We start from the raw sequence: 23643 nt of genomic DNA on the forward strand, positions 1-23643 counted from the left end.
CGTCTGTCAAAAACTAACGAGATACCCTTTATTATGAATTTTTTGAAAATAGGATCCTTTAAATAGACGAAAACAAAATAGGTTACCTTTAATAGGAAATTCGTGTAAATAGGTTACCTTTTTATGGATTTAACCCTTAGTTTAATGGATAGACACTTGCTAAGGACTTTTGTGTAGTCGCAGGTTCAATACTTAGATATATGCTTTTTAAATTGTTTTATTTTAAGACGTAGGAAATGATGTGAATATCTTAAGGAGGAAAATCTAGACAAAATCATATGAAATTGACACATATAAAAAAAGCTGATGTGGCGAGAAAAAATGAGTGTCACATAGAAAAAACTATCATCTCTTAGTTATATAGAGAGAAGTCTAGCGTTTTAACATGGTCCACTATAGAAACATGATATATCTCCAATTTAAAGTTTTCAGTGGTAAACCCTTATCATCTAAAAGTTTGAATGAAAACTCACTTAGATCAACGTCAATGAAAATTATATATATGTGTGGTTATCCTCGAATATGTTTATGATAAGATTCGAAAACTTATGATGAGGAAACAAGTATCATTCGCACTAGACCATTTGATGATGACTTTTCTATTATTTAGATAGGTGCTAATTAAGGATAAGCAACAACCGAACCGAAAACAAAAAAAAATGAACCAAAAAAAACAATGGTTTTTGGTTTTGGTTTTATGAGTGGGGGGGGGGGGGGGGGGGGGGGGGGAGTGCTTCACCACCCGTTCCCTCCCTTTCCCGGTTTTTCACTCCCTTCCCGCCCACTCCCTAAATGCACGGAGAGTGCTTCACCGCCCCTCCCCACCCTATTCTATTTTTTTTTTTAATTTTCATATTATAAAACTAATTACATTTTTTAAAAAAATTAAAGTTTTAATAAAATAATAATCATTTTTATTTTTAATGGAAGAGATGTTTTTATAAAAATATATAATAATAATAATAATAATGTATAGAAAATATTTTGTGTCAATTTAATAAATAGTAAAAAAAAATCTAAGGTTTATAATGTAAATTCAAATTAAAAACCCTTTAGTTGAAGTTTGACTCTTGGCGTCGTTCCCCTGCCACCACACACCTGCACACACACATATCATATATATATATATATATATATATTGGATAATGTAAAACAAGTATTAAAGTAAAACAAATAAGACAAGATATTGACCATTAGATCATGGTTAAATTGATGCACGAAGATTCATGGAACAATTGATGTATGATGATTTTCATGATGCACGGTGATTATCACTGAAGAAAAACCTATTGTTTTATTTGTTTTACTTTAATACTTGTTTTATTTTACTTAAAACATATATATATATATATATATATATATATCGATGTTAATGGCGGTTAGTTTAAAAAAAAAAACCTTGAAAAAGAAGAAAATGGTCAAATATATTGAGAAGAGCCCGGGGATTGTCCTCTCCAATCTCCTCCCCACCTATTAAGTACCGGTACCACGAGACGGTGTTCCTTTAGGTACCGGACCGGTACCTATTCGCTCCCCGCACCACTCCGTTCACCCTGAAAATCGAAAGTTATTGTTCGGTTTTGGTTTCATACGAAAAAACAAACCATAAAAACCGAACCGAACAAAAAACATATATTGGTTATTTTAGTTTATATTTATATCATTCTATTTCTCATTTTTAATAAACATGTAAATATATTTTTATATATAAATGTATAAAATAATATCATTTATATGTTTTAGTGAAAATACACAACAAAATTGACTAGGTTTATTAATTGTTTATTGAAACAATGCGTAAAAATATAAAAAGATTTATATGAAGTTTGTTTGAAATAAGTATTTAAAGTTTGTACAACATATTTGATGGATTTGTTGTAATTAGTGTAGTATTCTTGTTACTAATATTGTTTGAAAGATTTCTTGAAATTATAGTATAATCACAGGGTATAAAATTATAAACTTTTATAGCACAAGTTGGCCCAAACTCACAAGTGGTTAAAAACTGACTAAAACCGAAACCGAAAACCAATGGTTTTAATTTTCAAAGACCGAATTATAACGGTTCGGTTTTTGGTTTTACTCAAAAACCGATCCAAACCAAAACGTACTCACCCCTAATTTATGGCGGCTGTTTTTGGATATTTGGGGGATTTTTCGGCACAACGGCTGCTTTGTGTAGGGTTGTTAAAGAATGATGGCTTGGTTTACGAGTATTATATAGCCCGGTGACTCAGTTAGGGTTTTACTTTAGCCTTTTTATTTTTTTGGCCCAATATGTATTTTAATAAATTACGTGCATACATTTTCTAATATTTTTTTTGTCTATATTGTTTATGAATAGTTACATTCCTCGAAAGTCTAGTAATCGGTAGCTAGATATATATTCTTTAAGGTTTAAGACTATATTTACACGTCAATTGGCGTTGGCTTTATATAATAATCAATATTTTGTGATGTTATTGTGATATTTGGTGTTTTTTTGTATGTTGACCTGTTGACTTCTTTGCCCAATTTCTTACTCGGATTTTGGCTAATTTGCTTCGGTTGGTCTTCGAGGTAACCGTACTCAGGGTAAAAATGGCCAAACAGACCAAGTTTCACAATCATTTCTTGAGGTTAACTATTCATATTCCAAATTGTGGGCATATGTGGTGGATCATTAGACATCCAAACATTTTCTTTGAAGAAAATAAGCACATAATTGTGGGTATTAAGATTTTCATAACTCAACGTACAACTGTATAAAACATAAATTGTTGTGAATGGTTAAAAGTTGTTGTGTGAATATAACCCCCCATACATAGTACGAGAAGTGATAGTTATATGCTTTATTGACTTGCACAGTCCGTTTTATATATTGTATATAACTGTTGATGTATCAAATGAGTGGTATTAAAATATCACTTCTTGTATGAGAAATGATATATCTTTCTATAAATTAGCATAAAAATCTTTCAAAAAACTTAAGATAGGGACATGTGGATTTCACTAAATCTCTTTTCTAATATTATCTTTCTATTTTTACACATGTTATCATATAATAGTTGAGAGGTTTTTAAGCTATTTTGTTAGAAAAATTAACCATTTTTCTTTTCATCGACATGTAAAAGATAGAATAATGATCTAGCGTACTCATGAAGACATTCGTTTGTATTGAATGTGAAACAAACTTCAATCAAAGAAAAGACATTGGCATGTCATGATCATTAAAGGGCAAAGATGTAGTGTCAATTTTTCAAAATTTGACAATTTTTGACAAGTTTTTTTTATCAAATGTAAAGTTGCCATGTGTCCAGCTAGAGTTTTTTGCGATGAACGCAATTAAAAACCCGCCCTTTTAGAAGGCTAGCGCACTCCGACTTATACCTCTCTTAGAGTTTGTTCAAACGGGTGAGCCGGTGTATCTCAAGGTTGCAAGACTCGAATTTTATTAATGAAATCTATATTTCGATAGTTCTTAGTCAAGTTTATTTCAAAAACCAATTTTTGCATTACTTTTATACAACTTATAAACAATACAAAAATTAATAAACTTACTAATTTCCGAGCTACTTAATCAAGTAACAAGTTAAGGTAGGCCACTTAAACATGGTCACTATGGTTCATGCATATGTTTAAACCCGGCTCCCCCTTCCGAAGAAGAGGACCACATGCATCAAGTTACCTTGATTGCGTAAGCCTTTAAACAAAATAACTAACAATTAGCACATAAACACATAAAACATGCTGACTGGAAATTTCCAGTAGCTTCACGACCAGTTTAAGCCTGTTTCTGGTCCGATTCATCTTTCGACCAGAACTACAAAGTTGTATCCCTATGAGTCGACAATCTACAGTTCGAATTTGGGCTTCTAGCTCATTACCGATCAATTGATATGAATTTTTTAGTAAACTGTCGCACATCAGGAAATTTACACGAAAAATTCACATTGTCACATAAATATCTAATAATCAACCCTAATTATTGGATCATCATGCTTTGCAAAATATATCTCTATATATCCAGTAAAATCACAATAAAATTTGCATGAATTTCTTAACAACTTTAAATAATCAAGATACACATAATCATGCAATTCATCATATAAATTATGTCAATTCACAATTCAAAACTTGCTTGAGGGTTTCAATCTCCATTGAATGAGGTTGAAATTATAATTAAACAAAAACCTTAATTTTTATTTAATCAAGATCCGATTTAATTAATTACAATAAGAAAAACAACCTTTTAATTATCTAACAATTAATTAAAATCAACCAACCCTTAAACCCCCCTTCAAGTTTTGATTTTTGTAATAAATAGATCACATATGTGGCTCGTGATGCCACTGTTAGAATTTTATGCATAAACATACATAATCACGAGTAAGCGCAACGGAAGAAATCGAAATATATATGCAATCAAATTAATTAACAAAGACTAGAATTGAGTCGTGTACCTTATGCAAGCTCCAATAAAAATAATAATAACAAGATTATTATTAATGATTAGGGTTTAAAGTAAAACCCCTCTACGATCGCACACTAGACACCTTTATACCGTATGCTAGTACTCCGATCATGAACACACAAACCCGTTGTGTAACTTGATTTAGTCAAAACCCGAAATATAAAACCTTTGTTGCCGTGAACAAAGCTTACCACAATTAATGTTATATCATTAATTATGTATATTAAAATGGATGAAGCAAAACCAACTTGTTAGTTTGGTTTTCTTTTTCTCGACCGAACCAAAGAAGAAAATAGAGAAGATAATTGTTTAGGGTTTTTACCTTGTGAACTTATGAAAAACCCCCAACTTTAATCTTCTATTTATAGGCTTAGGTTTAGGGTTACTTAACTTGATGGACAAGTTTAGTTTAAGGCCTAAAACCCCTTAAATGGTTCGGCCCCCTTCACCATTAATTAGAGCCCAACTCTAATTATCACTTAAGCCCTTCTCCTTTTAATTAATAAACATATTTATCTTATAATTTAGTTTATTAATCATTTCGTGATCAAATTAATTAATATATTACTTTAATATACTAATTAATAATATAGAGTTACCGTGTCATTTCGTGTGACCCCGTAGGCTTAAATTATTTCCGGACATGCGTTTATTATTTAACATAATCACGCTCCAACAGCATACGGATTAGATAAATGCAGCAACACCCATTGATGTAGTGTACCATTTGTATTCAAATTGAGTCACTGCTAATGGTCAGACCATAAGGTTAGAAAAGCCATTGATTTGCAATTTTGCATCAATATCACTATATCAGATAGCAGTTAAGCAGTTTATTCAATAAACACCACTTAAACAAACATCGTTCCTAAGCTCTGCAACTGTTTATAGTTCGTGTTGTTAAATGATCAGTGATTGGGAAATACCTGGATTTTGAGGGTACTAGCTTATTCCACTTTGTTATGATAATTTCTGTTCCATAAGATCAATATGCATGAACCCACTTTAAACCATTTTGTCTCTTTTTCAGAAATCTGCAGTATAACTTTCTTTATGGCAAACACCAACTTTTCTAAACGACGACTCCTGGTGGGAAAGTGGTCTGTTGAAATCAAAATCCGAAATACTTTCTACACCGCGTAGCCTGGTCAGATCAATCCAATGTGTTGTAATTGTTATCCAAATTGACCTACCTGTAACACTTCCGGTCAAGACTGCCAGGTCTGACGTTAGGCTACTGGACACCCCTTGTTATGGCTCTCATCAACTCCTCAGTTAGTAGTCTGTTAAAATCAAATCCCAATTACTTTCTACTCTCTATCATACAATAGATGGAGTATGGACAATAGGTTGCATTTAGCTTCTGTAGTGATTTCTCTTGCTCCCCAGAGGTCTTGATTCTATGGAGTCTACCATGCTGTGATTGTCCCCTACACAGATGTTGGTTCATGAGCATAATAGTGGTGGTGATCGATGGCTTGATAAAAATGTGTCATTTATCTTGGGCTTAGTTCTGACAAAAAAAAAAGTCCACAAAATGAAGCAGCATAAATCAAAAGGCAAGGCAAAAAAAGAAGTTAAACAGGCCATGATGATTGCCCATCAGACTTCATAAGTGAACTATTTAGATTACAACCCATTTGAAGCTTACACGTAAATGTCTGCTCAAAAATGTCATTTAGTGTACAATAATATCCCCAAGTTTAAACTGAACTATATGCAATTCTTGGATTATAAACCAACTTCCATGCTTCAAGAATGGACTATATATGTTAAGCAATGTATTGTGATATAGAGTTTCATGGCTAATCTCTCCTTACATTACAACCATTGATGAAAATACCAGCATATAAGGAATCAAGAAACTCCATTCAAAATCAATTATAATGCTTCTGATCTTGGATGGATTTTGGCGGTACCCAACCAAATGACTACATACATGACTTGTATTGCCGTTTCATAGAATGTTATGTCATTCTTGACAATTCCACCACTTCTAGTCATTAAGATAAACTATTGTGGTCTTCACAAAACTACTGCTTGACTCATCATTTTAATCTTTTGCCTCAAGCTATTGAACTCCTGTTCAAGTTCATGCACTCTAGTTCTCATCCTTTCCATGCCATCTCTTATTACCTGGTTCTCACGCACCAGGCTAACCCAACCATATCTATGACTATCATGTGGAACAATAGCCATCGGATCAGTTTGGTTGTTTTCAATATCCAACAAATTAAGGTATCCTTCTAGAGCTGTTTTTAAATGCAGCTGCTCAAAAAACAACACTTGGAGGGCAAATCTCAGCGGGAGGTGTTCATTTTGAGATGCATGAGCACAAGCATCAATGGAAAGTTTTTGGCAGTTGATGATGTTGCAGAGGTCTTCCTTTTTTTTCTCGGTCAACCATGGATGTGCCTGTATGAATCATATAGTTAACAAACTTATCTAGCTATTTTCAAAACTTTTCTTTAGATGTGATAGCTTTTACTCATGTACAAACTTATTTATGGGTTGAAATAGTTTATGTTTTGTTTCTTCCTGGTCAAACGGGTTAAAAGTCGTGTAAAGTGTTAATTTTATTGCATAAAAGCTCCTAAAACATTCTTACTTGCTTACAATAGATTAATATCGAAATAATAGAAGTATTTTAGTTATTAAAGAGTATAAGATATGTTATTATTTTTTTTCAGGGCGTTTTGTTTCGGTTCAACCCGTTCAATAGTAAGAAAAGATTGACCCTCTTTGACCCATTACCCAACCCACCCATTTTTTCACCGGCATTCTTTTAAAATAATGTGGAGGTACAAGAAATAGACCTCAATATAAATATCCACAGCTCTGTACAGTCCATCGTTCAAAGATCTTGAAGATTGTGGGAGAGCCTCTGCGAGTGAATGTATCTTTTCAGGTTTCAAGTTCACATCTGATGCAATCTCTGCCATATAACGATCTACAAGCTTGGAAACATTCTTTAAGGGTAAAGGGGATGGCAATGTTTTACTATTTTGTTTAGAAGTTAAAAAAATATCAATCATCCTTTGAACACAGTTAGTATTATATAGTGTATCGGAATCAGAATAACTAGGAATCATTAGACCATCCAGTGAAGCAAATTCCAACTGCATTCCTATCCTCTTTTCTAGCGAGTCTCGACATTTATCACTAACATCCAATATTAAACCAACTCGTAAAAGTCCCAACAAGAAGCGACAGATTGACTTGCCCTTTGTTTGCGGGAGAAGTTCTACAATGTTTTCCAACAGAGCTTTCTGATCATTTATATCACTTACTTTGCTATGGCTTGCAGCTGATCTACTTTGCCCACCTTGCCATCTGCCTAATCCTGGAAGGCACTTTCCGCAATAATACATAACAGCTCCTGCAAAAGGTATTAAAAGATAGCGTTTAATTTAAACTTGATGGAAGAGATCTTGGTGCTTCCAAGTCATGGTCTCTACTCTTTAGCCTTGACAGTCGGATTAGATCTTGTCTATGACAGGTCAATCGGGGAAAAAACAAAAAACTTTAATGGAATTGGGTCAAAATTTAGCAGAGTAATTTATAAGCATAAACCATTTGACACACTAAGAATTAATACATAAAAACTTAAAAAGTAAGAAGATAGATAGTGTTCTGGTCGACCCATAACAAAAAGGCAAAAAACCCATTGTGACTTGTTACCCAATCCACACGACCTTTCCATTCTCTATCTTTTTGGACGTACGGTTAAGGATACTAAAAACAAGAAAAAAAAAAACCTAAAGTTGAAAAGGGGTTAAAATTACACCTGTTAAGTTTTCGGGTTGAATGCCTTTAGCTTCCATTGTTTTTATAAGTTTCTCAAATAAAGCAACACGAAGATGTGATACGTCTTCAAACCACCAATCAGTTTCTGGGGTTTGGATTATTGCCCCAGTATTGATTCCATTCCACAAAATGCTACCTCCCGGACTTTGTAAGTGGCCATACATCATCATTGGCCATCCAAACAAGCTGGGATCTCTACAAACCATTACCGTAATGGCATCCAAGCATTTACCAACTATATTGAGATTATCAATTTTTGTTTCAAGAATCTCGCAACTTTGAAGAGCAACCATGCAATCTTTCCAGTTTTTAAGTACATTCTTATAGAAATAATTCCCTGCCTTGGAGAATAAGTTATCATCTCCGTATTCATCAATCATTTCTAGATAGTCTGCAAGACAATATACCATAACTATATTTCTCGGTGTAAGTTCCACATGAACGCCATAACAGAACTTGGCAGCAACCAAAAATCCATTGGCACCACCCGGAATGTCCTCTAGGGAGATAATGCAAGTCCCTTTATCATTATCTTGAGTTTCTTTGATCAACTTTTCTATTTCCCCACATCTTGATAGTAAAGGAAACTGCATAAATATTTCATTACAAAATAGCAACTGTTACTAATTTGATAACATAATACGTGCCAAAAAAAATAAATTAGGAAAAAAATATAATAACACAAGTTTACACGATTAAAACGTCTGGTTTACAACTACATAAGAAACATTACCTTGTGAAGGTTGAAATTTACGCCATCTATGATAACAATAAGGTCACTTGGTAATTCTGCATTGCAAAACCTGCCACAAAAAACCCGAAAATAAGCAAGTGTTGGAAGTTTGAACAAGTCTTCACATATTTACCAAACACCCTTCTGGCTTTTAAAAGTATATTCATTAATATATATACACACACCTACTTTGCTAAATTCTGGTAAATACATGATTAGTTTCTCTACAACAAGTATAAGAAAAAGAAGAGTAATAGGTTACCAGTCATTGGCTTCATTATAGAATCCTAAAGCCTTCCCTGCAGGAGCCATGGATGTGAATCTTTCTTTCACATTCAAATATCAAAACCTTGTACCCATGTACAACAACAACAACAACAACGATACCTAGTCCCGTCAAAGGCACGATATTGGATATGCTACAACCATATCTCTGTGTCTTGTTCCTAACTTTAGTTTAAACTCACAAGACTCGGAATATATAGCCGGCAACCATATATAAACAAAGTTACTGAGTGATCAACTGAGTCAAAGTAAGGTCATTATTTTGGACCATTGCATAATTACAGACAAAAGAAAAGGTTGATAAAATGTGTCTTGTTCAATGTGTGAGGTGAGGTGGGCTTTATTCCCTCATAAAAAGGTAATATTGGGTGCCACAGGACAACCCATTGTCACTCAACAACTCATCTCACTAGATACCAATTTGGTCCCATGCATCATTTAAATTATGAATATTTCAAAGAAAAAAGGAATGAAATTAAATTAAAGCTACAAGAATGAACGAATTAAGGAAAAACTTTCAAGATTGATATACTTTTGGGTCATATATGACCCTACCATGAGTGAGCTTTTAAGTTTTCATGTGTATACCATAATGCAAATTGTATGCTTTCTAGTTTCTACATGCCAACAATATTTTCTTCTATATGTAAAAAGATTTGAAGATTATTTATTCAGCTTAGGAGGATGTTTGTTTGAGATTGACTATATTTTAAATGCTTTTGATTGATTGCTTTTTTTTTAAGGTAGCAAACAGCTTTACGTATTTGGATATATAAACCAACTTGTGTACTCTGGCATATTTTGAAGAAAAACAAAGAGTTTTTTTTAAGAACACCTTAGGATGATTAGTGTGGCTAGGTGATCTCGGCGTGGATCACATCATTGTGCCGCTCACCGTGCCATCACCAATGTCATCGTGGTGCGTTGCGTGTGGTCTCCAGGTAGTGGATGACACCATTTATCTTGTTTTCCCTTTTGTTTATATATTCGTGAATATCGACTATTGACCAATGACAACAACCTTATAAGATCCCGTAAAGAACAAGAATATGAAAAGGCGAAATATAAACGGGTTTATCCTTACATGATGATAATTAAAGAGACTATATATATTCTCAAAGGATCTCCGACCAAAACACGCCAATATACAAAAATTTTCTCAATGCGGTTTCATGTTTGACTATGACTATAATATTTATTTTAGTAGTATGGCTACGGAAATTCTTTTAGATATAATATGGTTACATCGAGCACTATTTAAAAAGTACTTATCTCCAAGGCAATAAGCAATTTCAAACCATACACCTTAAATGTTCTTATATGGTTACACTAGAATTTTAATTTGATTTTGGTGATAGATGCAATGCAAGGCATGTGGATGAGTAGAGAAGACATAAAAACATGGGTTATGATGGCTTTTGTCGAATAGGGTGGTTGCAATAATCGAGAAAACATGGAAAGCAAGAGAAGTGTTTTTTAAAGTTTGTTTATTCAAACATTCGAATAGTCTATTACTCTATTTCTATTATCTCTTCTGCTTTTATAAACATCAATTGTGTTGCACTGCCGCGGTGCTGCCACACCAACTTATAACTTTGATACAAGCCCATGAATCCCCGATAGAGTGATAGACTGATAGTGCTACCGATTGTGTGATATATGGGCCTGACTTTGCGGCCTATGAAATGAGTTGAACACTTGCTCAATCCAATTTTATTGAATTTAATTATTTCCATTTTTATTTTTATTTTTCTTTTTGCAAGGGTTATGTAAAAGCCTCAATGGTTAATAAACCAACACCACCCATTAGTCATACCTTGATTGCACATAAACTAATAAAGGTTTATTAGTTCTTATATTGAAAATGTATTATGTTATATTCATAATTTATATTTATATGTGATATATGATATGATATTTAATGTAATGAATGCAATACTGATAATCAGATCCGGTATTTTAAGTATATTTGACTTACTTACAAACCCAAACTTAAAGCCGTGAAGTTTTTATTGGTAATGCTAGACCCAAATTACTGACTAGGTCCCTAACCCAATTATATTATATTTCAATTTCATATAGAACTAGATTTTAAACCCGTGTCCAATACTGGACACGAGACTTACGACATTATTAATATTAGATATTAATACATGTAACTTATAAAAGTTTAGAGCATGAGGTATGAGCAACTGACGCCAAACCCCGAACGTGACATGGCAACCGACAAAGAACACTTATCCATTCCTCCCCCATTCGGCACCGACCAACCATCGGGGCTCTTTGTTTCTTCGCCGATGTCCGGGGTCTTTCTTTCTTTTGTTTTCTAGTTATATTAAACAATGCATTAAATATTCAATATCCACTTTGGAATTAAAATAATATATATATACACATAAATATACAAGTTTGGCTGCTACAATGATTGATGGGGGATCATAAAACTTGATTTAACATTTGATGACACATCTATATAATCCGAGCAAGCTAGCTTGATAAATTGGAGCTGGATGTGTTGGTTCATATATGGTCTTGCTTTTTCTTGTTTGTTCGTTTCTACATGTATCTATAATACTACTGTAAATATATAGATTTAGATATAGATATTGGCATACACAAAGTCACAGAGAGAGATGAGAGATAAGGATGGGTAAAACTGAAATGAAAATAAAAGAAAATATAGCATACAGTATAGTGTTTGGGAGAGGATTCCCTCAAGTTGATCCTAACATGACTAGTCATGTTAGGATGATCTTGGTCCTTGGATGGAAATCAAATGCCAATATTCAATGATCATCTTTGAATATTGACCATTGATTTTTATTCAAAAGCTAAAATCTCCCCAACTTGACTCAAGTTAAGCACTCAACTTGAGGAAATCCTTACCTATAGTGTTTTGACTTTTGTCCTTGGTCTTCAGTTTTTGTTACCCACTAACATTTTCTATAATTTCTATCATCATTGGATTCTACACTAAAATCAATTAAGTCGGTTGGATCTAAGGGGGTGTTTGGTACAATGGAATAGAAATGGTGGAAATTGAATGAGAAACAATTCTCATGTTTGGTTGTAATGGATAATGGGAAAGAGAATCGAGAATAGAGAATCGATTCCATTCCCTCAATTCTCTATGAAATGTAGAGAATTGATGGGAATGGAAATTTTTTTATTTTTATTTTTTGTTTTAGTGATGTTATATGTATTAAATTTGATTATTATTTAAAATTTAGTATTTTTTATATATTCATTCTCTGCTTGTACCAAACGACGGAATCGGTTCTCTTTCCAAATACTCATTATCTTTCCCACTATATTCATTCTCTATTACATTTTCATTCTCTTTGATTCACTCTTACCAAACACCCCCTAATAGAATAGATAGAATTAATTATTATATATGTAAAAAGTGTTTACAAGAATAGTTTAGAAAATAATTTCAATTTATCTAATTTATAAAAGTAAATAAATAAATGAAAAAAGTAGTGTTATGCGTTATGTATGGTTCTGCATCCATAACGCCTTAAAACTAATAAAATGATAAAAACTGATGTGTCACTGACATTGCGTTCTGGATGATTCTGGGTAAGTGCACCATACCTAATGCTCTTATAAGTTCAAAGTTGAAATATAAATAGATAATAAATGTTCAATTCAAATGCCAAAAATATTAAGTTAATAAAAAGAAAACTTATGTAATAAAAGAACATTTGAAACACTTCTTTTTAGACGAAAGTTGTTTAAGTGTCACATATTAACACCCTAAAGCCCTTTCTCGACTTAACTCGAGATACTGCAATGTACAATTGTTCGTGTGTGAAAAACGGGTTTTGTAGATAGAATCCAATTTTAATAACATTGTAAAAAAAATAATTTTAGTTATTTGTTTTTTATTAATTAAATAAAATTATGTAAAAAACTAAACAATGACATCAGCGATAATCAATTTGATAAAATCGAGCGATATGATTGGTTAATAAGTCATTAGTTCAACTGTCTTTTAGTGTATATTAAAATTAAAATAAAATCTTAATAAATTATTTATTTATAATTAATTAATTATATATATGTGATAGAACATATTATTGCATATATATTAGTTATTATTTTATCGGATATATATTAGCTTTATTTATTATATTAAAATTAGTGGGTAAAAAGTGTAAATTTATGATGGAAAATCAAAAAGTGTAAATTAAAGTCAAAATTGAAAACAAAAGCCAACATTAAGAAATCAAAAGTTGTGATTGGTCAATAAGTTACTAGAGCAACTGTGCTTTAGTATAATAAAAGATTATTTGTTTTAGGTCATCTTTAATTGTAGAGAATACCATACTTTATGATTTCTTTTTATTATTATATAGTTTAATAAGTTTGAGACCTAAATTTGAAGTTAAATAAGATAAAAAGGTATCGACTTATACATACTACAAAGGCAATTTTGTAAAAGTCGGCAAATATAGTCGATTTCTCCGAATAGGCTCATGTATTGGTAGGATGCCGAGACGAATTTGTAATAGTCAAACTAAAATTCTGTCAACTTCACAACCTCGGGTCAAGTTTGGTAAAACTCGGTTGTATCGGATTTGGTCAAGAAAGTCAAACTTTTTTAATTATCTTTTTTACAAATCAAACATTGTTTTTATTTAATAAAAGAGTTATTTAATAAATTATGTTATTGTTAATTATATTAAAGAATTATATTATTATTTATAGTCAATTACGTTTGAGTTTGGATTTTTTAATTTTTGATTACATATAATTATAAAATTATTATATTAACACATAGAAACTAAATCTAAATTTTTTTCCTATCCGATTTGGTTTTTAAAAAATCTTAGACTCTATCCTCATCAATCGATTATGAGTTTCATAACCTTGCCACAAAGTAAGGATAAAATAATGAAAACAAATATTGTAGTAATTAAAATTAATAAAACATACGGAGTATGTAAACTTATAAACATTATATAATACTACATATTATTTGAAAAGAAACAAATTAAATATAAAAAGTTGATTATTCTGCTCTAGATTACCTTGATATACACAGGGGTTAACCCAAACACACTCCTTTTAATTAATTAAACTTTGCTGTTCCATTTCAAACCCTACCTCACAGTCGACCTGTTTTTGCCAAACCCTAACCCCCTCACTCTCCCCTCCCTAAAACACAAACTCACTCTATCTCTCTCTCTCCCTCGATCTCTTCATCCTTAGCTCGCAATGGCCTCTATGATGGTAATCTCATTTCTATTCTTTTCCACTTTATATATATTCTTTTCAGATTTATTATTGCCATGAATGATTACACGATACTCCAGTATTATGAATTAAAATAAAATGTTTTAATCCATTTTTCTTTTCATTTGTTTTTTTTTGTAAATAAATAATAAATAAAAACAGCAACCACAAATCATATTGCTGAAAGAAGGTACAGATACTTCTCAAGGAAAACCGCAGTTAATTAGCAACATTAATGCGGTTATGGCCGTAGCCGATGTCGTCCGTACGACTTTAGGTCCTAGAGGTATGGATAAATTGATCCATGATGATAAGGGTAACACCACTATCTCCAACGATGGTGCTACCATTATGAAGCTGCTCGATATTGTTCATCCCGGCGCTAAGATCCTTGTCGATATCGCCAAGTCTCAAGATTCCGAGGTATATTATATCTTTTTCTCATTTATTGAGTTTGTATTTGAAATTGTACAATTTCTAATTGTATATGTTAATGAGAATTGAAGTATTCAAGCATTTAAAAATGAGTTCATTCTTAAGTACAATAGAGACATAGTTTTAGCTTTTCGGTTAGAATATTCTCGAGTATAGTTGAATTTCATGATGTTTTGTCTTTGAGTTGGAAATAGTAAGTATTATGTCCTTCGTATTTGGCCACATTTGTTGATTGTTTATGACGGTTTGTGCGCTATCATGTTAACGAACATTTGAATCGAATGAATATTTACTTGCTACAATACTTTAAAAATGTAATCTTTTTCTTATTTTGGGGCAGGTTGGTGACGGAACTACTACTGTGGTTCTTCTTGCTGGAGAGTTTTTGAGAGAGGCCAAGCCATTCATTGAAGATGGTGTTCATCCTCAAAATCTGATTCGAAGTTTCAGAACGGCTTCCTTTATGGTAGATTTTCTGATTGCTCTATGTGTCATATCCCACGTATGGTGTATTGATATTCATTTCTTATTTAATTTTTGGCTTATGCAAGTTTTTTTTATGATACAGGCCGTTGAGAAGATTAAAGAATTGGCTGTAAGCATAGAGGGAAAAAGTTTAGATGAAAAGAGAAGCTTATTAGCTAAATGTGCGGCTACAACACTCTCATCTAAGTTAATAGGAGGAGAGAAAGAGTTTTTTGCAAAAATGGTCGTGGATGCTGTAATCTCAATCGGAAATGATGATAGATTGAATATGATTGGAATAAAAAAGGTATGCTTAACGCTTGAATCTAAATGTCTAAGATTTTACTAGCTTACTGGAGTTTTAATGCCTAAAAGTTGCCGTGTGAATTTTTATCGATGGTAAAGTACCAATAGTATAATATTCAGTACATTAGGATGTATTTTTCATTCTCTTTGAGTAGTTGATCTAACCGCATATGGCATACATGAGTAAGAAGTGTGCTCTGTATCACTACTATCTCAAAGTTTTGGCTTATTACTACTTGAATAGAATCTGAGTGTTTTTATTGGGTAAATGAGGGTGCTACCTATTTTATTAGATATCAGTAAATGTTGTTTACAAGCTTTGTGTAGGACTACCACAATAAAGAACTCTCTTGTTTAAGCCCAATCATGTTTCAACTTAAGGTTTTAGACCAAAAGACATGATCGGTACTTCTTCGGTATACTAATCTGGCACAACTCCTAACCTCAACTCGACACCAAGTTGACCAAGTAGTGGACACAAACATGCCGCAATACTCTGGACTGTGTAAAATTATATTTATGGAAAACAAATTAAAACAGCATATATGAGTAGTGGATTGGTTAATAAACTATTAAGCTGTTTATGATAGTATGCTACCGGGCTTTATGTGTTTTGCTTTTAATTGTTGATGTGTTTTTTTTTTGTAACTAGTTTGAGATAGAAAACCTGTTTTATCAAGTCTGCGGGACCATTTAACTAGGAAAACCATAAACCGACGTCTATAATAATTGTAAATGTATATGAGAAGATACAAACTACTCATATAGTCATATACTTGAATTCAGTGATTTTGTTCTGCATAAGTTTGGTTCAAGAGTACGTTCGGTCTTTTACTAGGGAGCTGTTTAATGTTATGGCATTAAATGCTAATTACATCCTCATTGAGTGAAATGCATACTTCAAACTAACAGTAGACATTTTTTTTGGAATGGCTAACAGTAGACATTGATGCTGTTCTTTTTTTTTTTAATTGAATAATAGTTTTTACTAGACAACCAAGAGTAAGGTAAAGCAGGGAGAATTTCATTTAAAGCCCCTTAAAAGGAGAATACGGACCAGTAGACCACCATTCGTGAAAAATTTTATGAACATGGACCTTTTGGATCTAGTTATGTTTAAGATAGTACTTGCCCACATTAAAATTTGACAAAAGAGAGGTACCGGGGAGCATCTGCTAAAGGTTATTCATGGAAATCTTTAAACGTAGTTGAGGCATTTAAGCAATTTATAATGGCCTTGCATATTTAAAGGAATAAACTTATGAAGCAAGACACAGTTGACAGTGGAACAGTTGTCTGATATTGTGTATATCAGAGATATTTTTCTTGCAGTTAACGTAATACACTCAGTCATTTCTGGAAAAAAGTGTGAGAGTATATAGTGAGTAGGACATTATTTACCTATCTGAAATATTGTGGCATGATCATCTCTGTTACCAGGAATGACCCATTTCTGTTTCTATATCTCTAATCCACAATTTGAGTTTCTTTATAGGTTCCCGGTGGTACAATGCGGGACTCATTTCTTGTAAATGGCGTTGCATTTAAGAAGACTTTTTCATATGCTGGGTTTGAGCAGCAACCCAAGAAGTTTTTGAATCCAAAGATTCTACTATTGAACATTGAACTAGAACTAAAATCAGAAAAAGAAAATGCGGAGATAAGGTAGATAGTTTGTTATCTATCTTGCTTATCGTTTCCTTGAATTGTTTTAATCATGTTTTGACATTATATGTGTTACTATTAACAGACTTTCGGACCCGTTGCAATATCAATCCATAGTTGATGCAGAATGGAATATCATATATGCCAAGTTGGATAAATGTGTACAGAGTGGTGCCAAAATTGTCTTGTCGCGTCTGGCTATTGGTGATCTGGCAACACAGGTGCGGACTTGTAATGGAACTTGATCTTTTAATAAACAAAGCTGTCGTACATTTTTGTTTAGTCAGTAGCTTCTCAGAATCCCAACATCTGATTTGAGAGTGATTTTTTTGTGTTATCAGTATTTTGCAGACCGAGATATATTTTGTGCTGGTCGCGTTGCTGAAGATGACCTGCATCGTGTTGCAGCTGCAACTGGTAGTGCTGTGCAGACATCTGTCAACAATGTTATAGAGGAGGTCAGGCTTTCTCATTTTAAACACTCTAATTAGAAGTTAAATGCCTGTCATCATCATGGTTAATATCGTGCGTCAGTTTGGTCCAACAGTTATGTTCTGATTTTCTGTTCTATTGTCTGAAGTATTTCACTTTTGATACTTTGAACAGGTTCTTGGGTCTTGTGAGGTTTTTGAAGAAAAACAAGTTGGAAACGAAAGATTTAATATATTTAGTGGATGTCCGTCTGGCCAGACAGCCACTATTGTTCTCCGAGGTGGCGCTGATCAGGTTCTTCTCATAGACCATTTCAAAGTTTTGCTCTTACTTGATTTCTGATATTATGAGGACAACAATTTCATCTCTTGAAAATGGCTGTTCTTTTTTGGACCTGGTGAAAGTTATTTTTGTTTGTGTTTCACTCCCGGATATTCATTGGCACTGATAATGCTACCTCTATTCTATTATAGTTTATTGAAGAGGCAGAGCGGAGTTTACATGATGCAATCATGATTGTGAGAAGGGCCATGAAGAATTCTACAGTTGTTGCTGGAGGTGGTGCGATAGATGTATGTTTGCCTCTACTTCTTTGTATGTAACGTTCTACTTCGGTTGTATATGGTGTCATGATTGTACATTTTTTTTTTATTTTTTAACTATAGATGGAGATTAGCCGGTACTTGTGGCAACATGCAAGGAATATTGCTGGAAAGTCCCAGTTATTTATAAACGCCTTTGCCAAAGCACTTGAGGTATATCAGATTTCCTAAATTGCATAGAATATTTTGTTCTTGGTTCTTGGAGGTGGAATATATCAACTTTTAACACTATAATCATATGAATCTTTTTATTTTGCTTGATATTTGCTGCTGTATGCATCTATGCTGAGCTTTAGAAGTTTTTTGCCTAGGGGCAGTCTTTCTTGTGTAACGAGCACATAGAATATAGAACTCATGGTATTGGCTAATGACGGTATTTGTGAAATGCTGGATTTGGTTAACAGGTTATTCCACGACAACTTTGTGATAATGCTGGATTTGATGCAACTGATGTACTCAACAAACTCAGACAAAAACATGCACTTCCTTCTGGTTGGTCTTCTATACTATTTTATTTACTTCTTTTTAGTTTATGTATCATACCCATGAATGCATGATTGTACCCGTTTATATTTATTTGACTTGTATTGCAATATGTTATATAAACAGGTGAGGGTTCTCTTTATGGAGTAGATATCAACACTGGAGGAATTTCTGATTCCTTTGCCAACTTTGTGTGGGAGCCAGCAGTTGTAAAGGTAATAGTTAAAAGCTTGTTTAGCCGTTCCATTGTTGATCTTGTCGATACTCGTGGGAAGTCTGCTTACTTGAATTTTACTACAGATTAATGCTATAAACGCTGCAACAGAGGCAGCCTGCCTTATATTGAGTGTCGATGAGACAGTAAAGAACCCAAAGGTAATACCAGTCTGTCCCTGGCTGTGTAGTATTACTTGAACATACTAGACTGCTAGATTTATATTCTGTGTGTTGTTTGATCATCATATAGGATCTTAAAGCAAATTCATATATATTGTATCTTAACAAAGGGAAATGGGAAGAGTTTGATCTACATGATCTTGTATACAAATCCTAAAACTTTTTCATAAATAAAGCGTTCATAATGATCACAAAAAGGCATTGTTAAATAATAATGATAACATGATATATAGTATAATTACACATTTGAATAAAACGATATAGGAGGTTGTATACATTACACATAGACGTTGGGCAACTTTCAACGTGATTGACCAGTGTTCTCTTAGCTAACCTTTTTGTTGTGACCCATCTGGCTTGTTTGGGATAAAATAGAACCCAAATAGATTCATCCACCCATATCTGCCGTTATGCTCTAGCATTGCTTCTCGTAACAAGTGCACTGCATAATTTACAAAATGATGCTTTTTGCAAGTTTCAGTTAATGTTATAGTTATTGAAGTGACGTAAGATGGGTAGTTTAGGCAGCAACATCAAATTACCATCCTAATAAACACATTTATTATCTTGGATGATGACACATCATATTCGTTCTCATGTATCTTTGTTTGCATTGCAGTCTGAGAGTGCACAAGGAGAAGCTGGTATGATGGGTAGAGGACGTGGTGGCGGTGCCATGCGTGGTGGACGTGGAAGAGGGATGCGTAGACGTTGAACATTTCCTGTTTCAGTTTCATTTAAACTTGAGCATAGGCATGAGCATGGGACACGTAGCCTCTAGTGTGGGATGGAAGAAATTTTGGTTTTGGTTTGAAGATTTTATTCCAATATGTTTGCTGCTTTGATTTTTGCTGTATTAAAAATTGTATGGATCTTATGTTTAGTAGCTGGGGGTTCAATAGGATTATTAATTTGAGCTTTGTTTTAAGTTACTCTTTTTGTTCACATGACCTGTATTTTTAGAGCTTAAATGAAAAAATCTGTAGTTCATGATCGTGAGTTATAAGTAGATTAAAAAGTGGTAGCTGACAGAAGTGGATTCAGAGCTTGTATAAGTAGGATCTTGTGATCCAGAGCTTGCCTAAACAAGAAGATAAACAATAAGTATAAGAAAAATACGAAGCTCTATTGAGTTTGTCAAGTTTTGAATTGATCACTATTCTGTAATCCAAAAGAAATATCCAAAACTCAGTAGTTTTGGTACAGACGTTACACGTAAAACTTAATATTGTATCTAGATTGTGTATCATTGATATTTTTGGACTATATTTTTGGTTCAAAAGTCCCATTGAGAACAAAACAAACAATGACATCTGGCCTAGCTTATTATTTTTTTGGCTTAAACTTTTTTAAAAAAACAGCTTATGACTTGTGTTATTATCTTATGCCACTTAAGATAGTAAAACTAAAAGAAGAAATACTTATTCTTAACCAGATGTAGAAGACTTGTTGGTCTTCTATTTTGTGTTAATTATGCCAACAAGCCTAAGGTACGGTTTGGTTAGTCTCTTAATTAAAAACTCATGATTCAATCAAAAATATTTAATCTATTAAGTTATTAAAAGTGTTTGTTTTTTTTATTCGATAAGGAAAAAAATTATATTGACTTATAATTTATCGAGTCATTTGGCAATAAACACATAGTACTAAAAAAGTCTTGGTTCATGGACCAAGCAGTCAACAACAGCGGGCACTGAGTTCATCCACCTAACTGTAATCTTCTAATCTAAATAGAGCCCCAATTGAAGGTTTTTATTTATTTAACACAAAACCACAGAAACTTGGATCACACAAAAGATCCGAAAAGAAACACACAAATAGAGACAAAGAAGGATGGATTTCGAAAGTGTGAAAAATTACCTGGAGAAACCAAGTTCAGGGGTATCATCAAGTGAAATAGATTCGATGCCTTTTAGGTTCTTCGAACCCATGATCATGTCCGGTCTCAAAGTTGAATCCATCGAACGTGGCCGTGTTCTCTGTTCCATGATAGTCCCTCGTCGTTTATTGGTTAGTTTTTATTCTGTATAATTGATTGATTTTTTAATACAGTATGTGTGAATTTACAGTAATAAATTATGGGTGTGACTGACTAGTAGTAACTAATTGATCGATGTTTTGTTTTGTCAAATGTAAGAACGTGGCGAATTCGTTGCACGGTGGAGCGACTGCGGCTTTGGTGGATGTGGTGGGATCATCTGTTATATTGACTATGCCTAATGCCAAAACAACTGGTGTTTCGGTTGAGATTAATGTTTCTTACCTGGATGCTGCTTTTGTTGGTGTATGTATCTCTCTCTATATCTATATACATGCCTCTTCTATCGTTTTGTTAGTTGTCACTTGCTTTGGTTTGTACTAGTTCTGCTTTGTGTTACAAGACTTAGTTGGTGTCATTTCGCAAGTATAGAATGGAAATTTTCTAAGTAATGTAACAAAACTTATAGGAATTTTGAAAAGACATACAAGTATAGACGAATATAGAATGTTATTTGTGCTCCACAACTTTAAGGCCTCATTTGGTTTTCATACTGAATTCAAATCTATCATAGGAATCAGAATTATACAATGCTGGCAGTTACAAACATAGTGCATTAGAGATTGAAATGTTTTATTCAAAATCTGGTCAATTTCGTTCAGTTTCTTGAAATGCCAATGTCGCCTAACAAGGTGCCATCTTCAAATTCGCGAACACTGCATGATCAACTCTTGTGCGGTTTGCAACTTAAGAACAAAATAAATATTTTGTTCTTTTGATATCCTGATCTCATATTCATACCGTCAACATTTTCCTAAAGAGCATTATTATTAAATTTTGAAGTAAAAATGTTGTTAGAGATTGTAAATGAAAGCTTTGCTATCAAGAAACGATACACTAATAGCAGGGTTCCTTGAATTTTGGGTTTTTTTCCCCCTGAAATTGAAGACCTTACAGGAAAGTGTTGAGTAGTATTCTGGAGATAAAAATATTAAATGAATGTATTTAAAACGTTCTTGAGTTTGAAACCCCACAAGAGTTGATCATGAAGTGACTCTGAATATGAAGATGGCACCTTGTCAGACGATATTGGTATTTCAGAAAACTGAACGAAGCCGACCAGATTTTTTATGTTTGTAACCGCTATCATTAGCACAAAGTAATAACTTCCACCTTGGTGTTTAGTTGGTCTGGAAGTTATTATGCCATCAAAGGTTATGAGGTTTTACCTTGAGCCACCAGATTTACTTTCGTTATTGCTACCATTTGATATAAAATTGAAAATGAGCTCATGATCTTGTTGGAGAAGACTTGATAACCTTTCTGTTGAAGCTCTCCCATTGTAATGCTATAATAACTGATTTGGTGTCATTAAGGCTTCACTTAATCATAAATGGCAACTTTTTGTATAAGTTCTTTCGATCTTGCTACTTGAATAGTTGAATGCTTGAAGCAACAGGGTTGCAAAAGCAAAATGCATGTTGGTAAAAAGGGGGGCTGGGTAGGTGGGTTGGGTAATGGGTGAGTTTTAGTACGTGCCAGGTCTGGTTTGGCAGAAACACAGAATAACATAACCCATTTTGACCCATTTGTATGTAAATGGGTTGAACCTGTCCCCTGTAGCTGACAGAAATTCTTGGATTTTGAACTCAAGGCTTCTTTGGGGTCTTTGATTTTAGGCATAAGATGTGAAGTTTGAGTAGTTGCAGTATGCATAAAGGTTTTGCACGACTTACTGAAAATCTTTGGTTTGCACTTCGTACCATAGATGCGTCTTTGAGTAAAATTTTGTTAAGGATGCAATTTTCTTACAGGACGAGATTGAGATAGAGGCAAAAACATTGCGTGTTGGGAAGGCTATTGCTGTTGTGACCGTTGAATTAAGGAACAAAAAGACTGGAAAAACAATTGCACAAGGACGCCATACCAAGTACCTTGCCGTATCAAGTAAATTATGAATTATGAACATCATGTATGTTCTCATATAGAAAAAGTCCCTCTATTATTGGCATATCTGAGTACGTGTAAACTAAATGGTATTTTTCATGTCATCACTTGACAGGAATAAACGATAAATTGTATGCAACTTTTCAGATTGTTGATGTAATTGTTAATGATAGTATGATATATAGCTGTAATTGCTTACTAAAATATGTGTTAATTAGTTTTCTCATCCTGTTTTGGTTTCGTCTAAATTTGAGCTTGGCACAAGCATGGGAAACAGAAGTAGATGACCTTTAATAGTATCATTTAAAAGTTGATCCTGTATGAATTTACCCTGTTTGTTCATGGGGAACATAACCTTAATAGCACTACCTTTTCTTACATAAATCACCTTTTCCTTTTTCGCCTAAACAATGCT

The 23643-nt window shown here is 33.2% G+C and overlaps 3 protein-coding genes across 3 annotated transcripts; 2 read left to right on the forward strand and 1 right to left on the reverse strand.

Annotated features, from left to right (window-relative positions):
* Positions 1 to 6061: 6061 nt before the first annotated feature.
* LOC122605401 (BTB/POZ domain-containing protein At3g44820-like) lies at positions 6062 to 9511 on the reverse strand. Its single transcript, XM_043778348.1, has 5 exons — positions 9256 to 9511; positions 8994 to 9063; positions 8241 to 8847; positions 7270 to 7832; positions 6062 to 6868 (listed from the first exon to the last, which is right to left on the reverse strand). The coding sequence occupies exons 1-5, from the start codon at positions 9303 to 9305 to the stop codon at positions 6479 to 6481; spliced, it is 1680 nt and encodes a 559-aa protein (XP_043634283.1). The 5' UTR covers positions 9306 to 9511; the 3' UTR covers positions 6062 to 6478.
* Positions 9512 to 14372: 4861 nt separating this feature from the next.
* LOC122605205 (T-complex protein 1 subunit eta) lies at positions 14373 to 20293 on the forward strand. The gene is made up of 14 exons (XM_043778106.1): positions 14373 to 14516; positions 14682 to 14942; positions 15295 to 15420; positions 15523 to 15726; positions 17221 to 17390; positions 17476 to 17611; positions 17732 to 17848; positions 17997 to 18116; positions 18296 to 18394; positions 18488 to 18577; positions 18829 to 18916; positions 19034 to 19122; positions 19208 to 19282; positions 19923 to 20293. The coding sequence occupies exons 1-14, from the start codon at positions 14502 to 14504 to the stop codon at positions 20016 to 20018; spliced, it is 1686 nt and encodes a 561-aa protein (XP_043634041.1). The 5' UTR covers positions 14373 to 14501; the 3' UTR covers positions 20019 to 20293.
* A 658-nt stretch (positions 20294 to 20951) lies between these two features.
* LOC122603714 (acyl-coenzyme A thioesterase 13) lies at positions 20952 to 23432 on the forward strand. Its single transcript, XM_043776496.1, has 3 exons — positions 20952 to 21313; positions 21441 to 21587; positions 23096 to 23432. The coding sequence occupies exons 1-3, from the start codon at positions 21137 to 21139 to the stop codon at positions 23237 to 23239; spliced, it is 468 nt and encodes a 155-aa protein (XP_043632431.1). The 5' UTR covers positions 20952 to 21136; the 3' UTR covers positions 23240 to 23432.
* The last annotated feature ends 211 nt before the right edge of the window (positions 23433 to 23643 follow it).

The sequence above is a fragment of the Erigeron canadensis genome, chromosome 6 (assembly GCF_010389155.1).
Source record: "Erigeron canadensis isolate Cc75 chromosome 6, C_canadensis_v1, whole genome shotgun sequence".
Taxonomy (NCBI): domain Eukaryota; kingdom Viridiplantae; phylum Streptophyta; class Magnoliopsida; order Asterales; family Asteraceae; genus Erigeron; species Erigeron canadensis.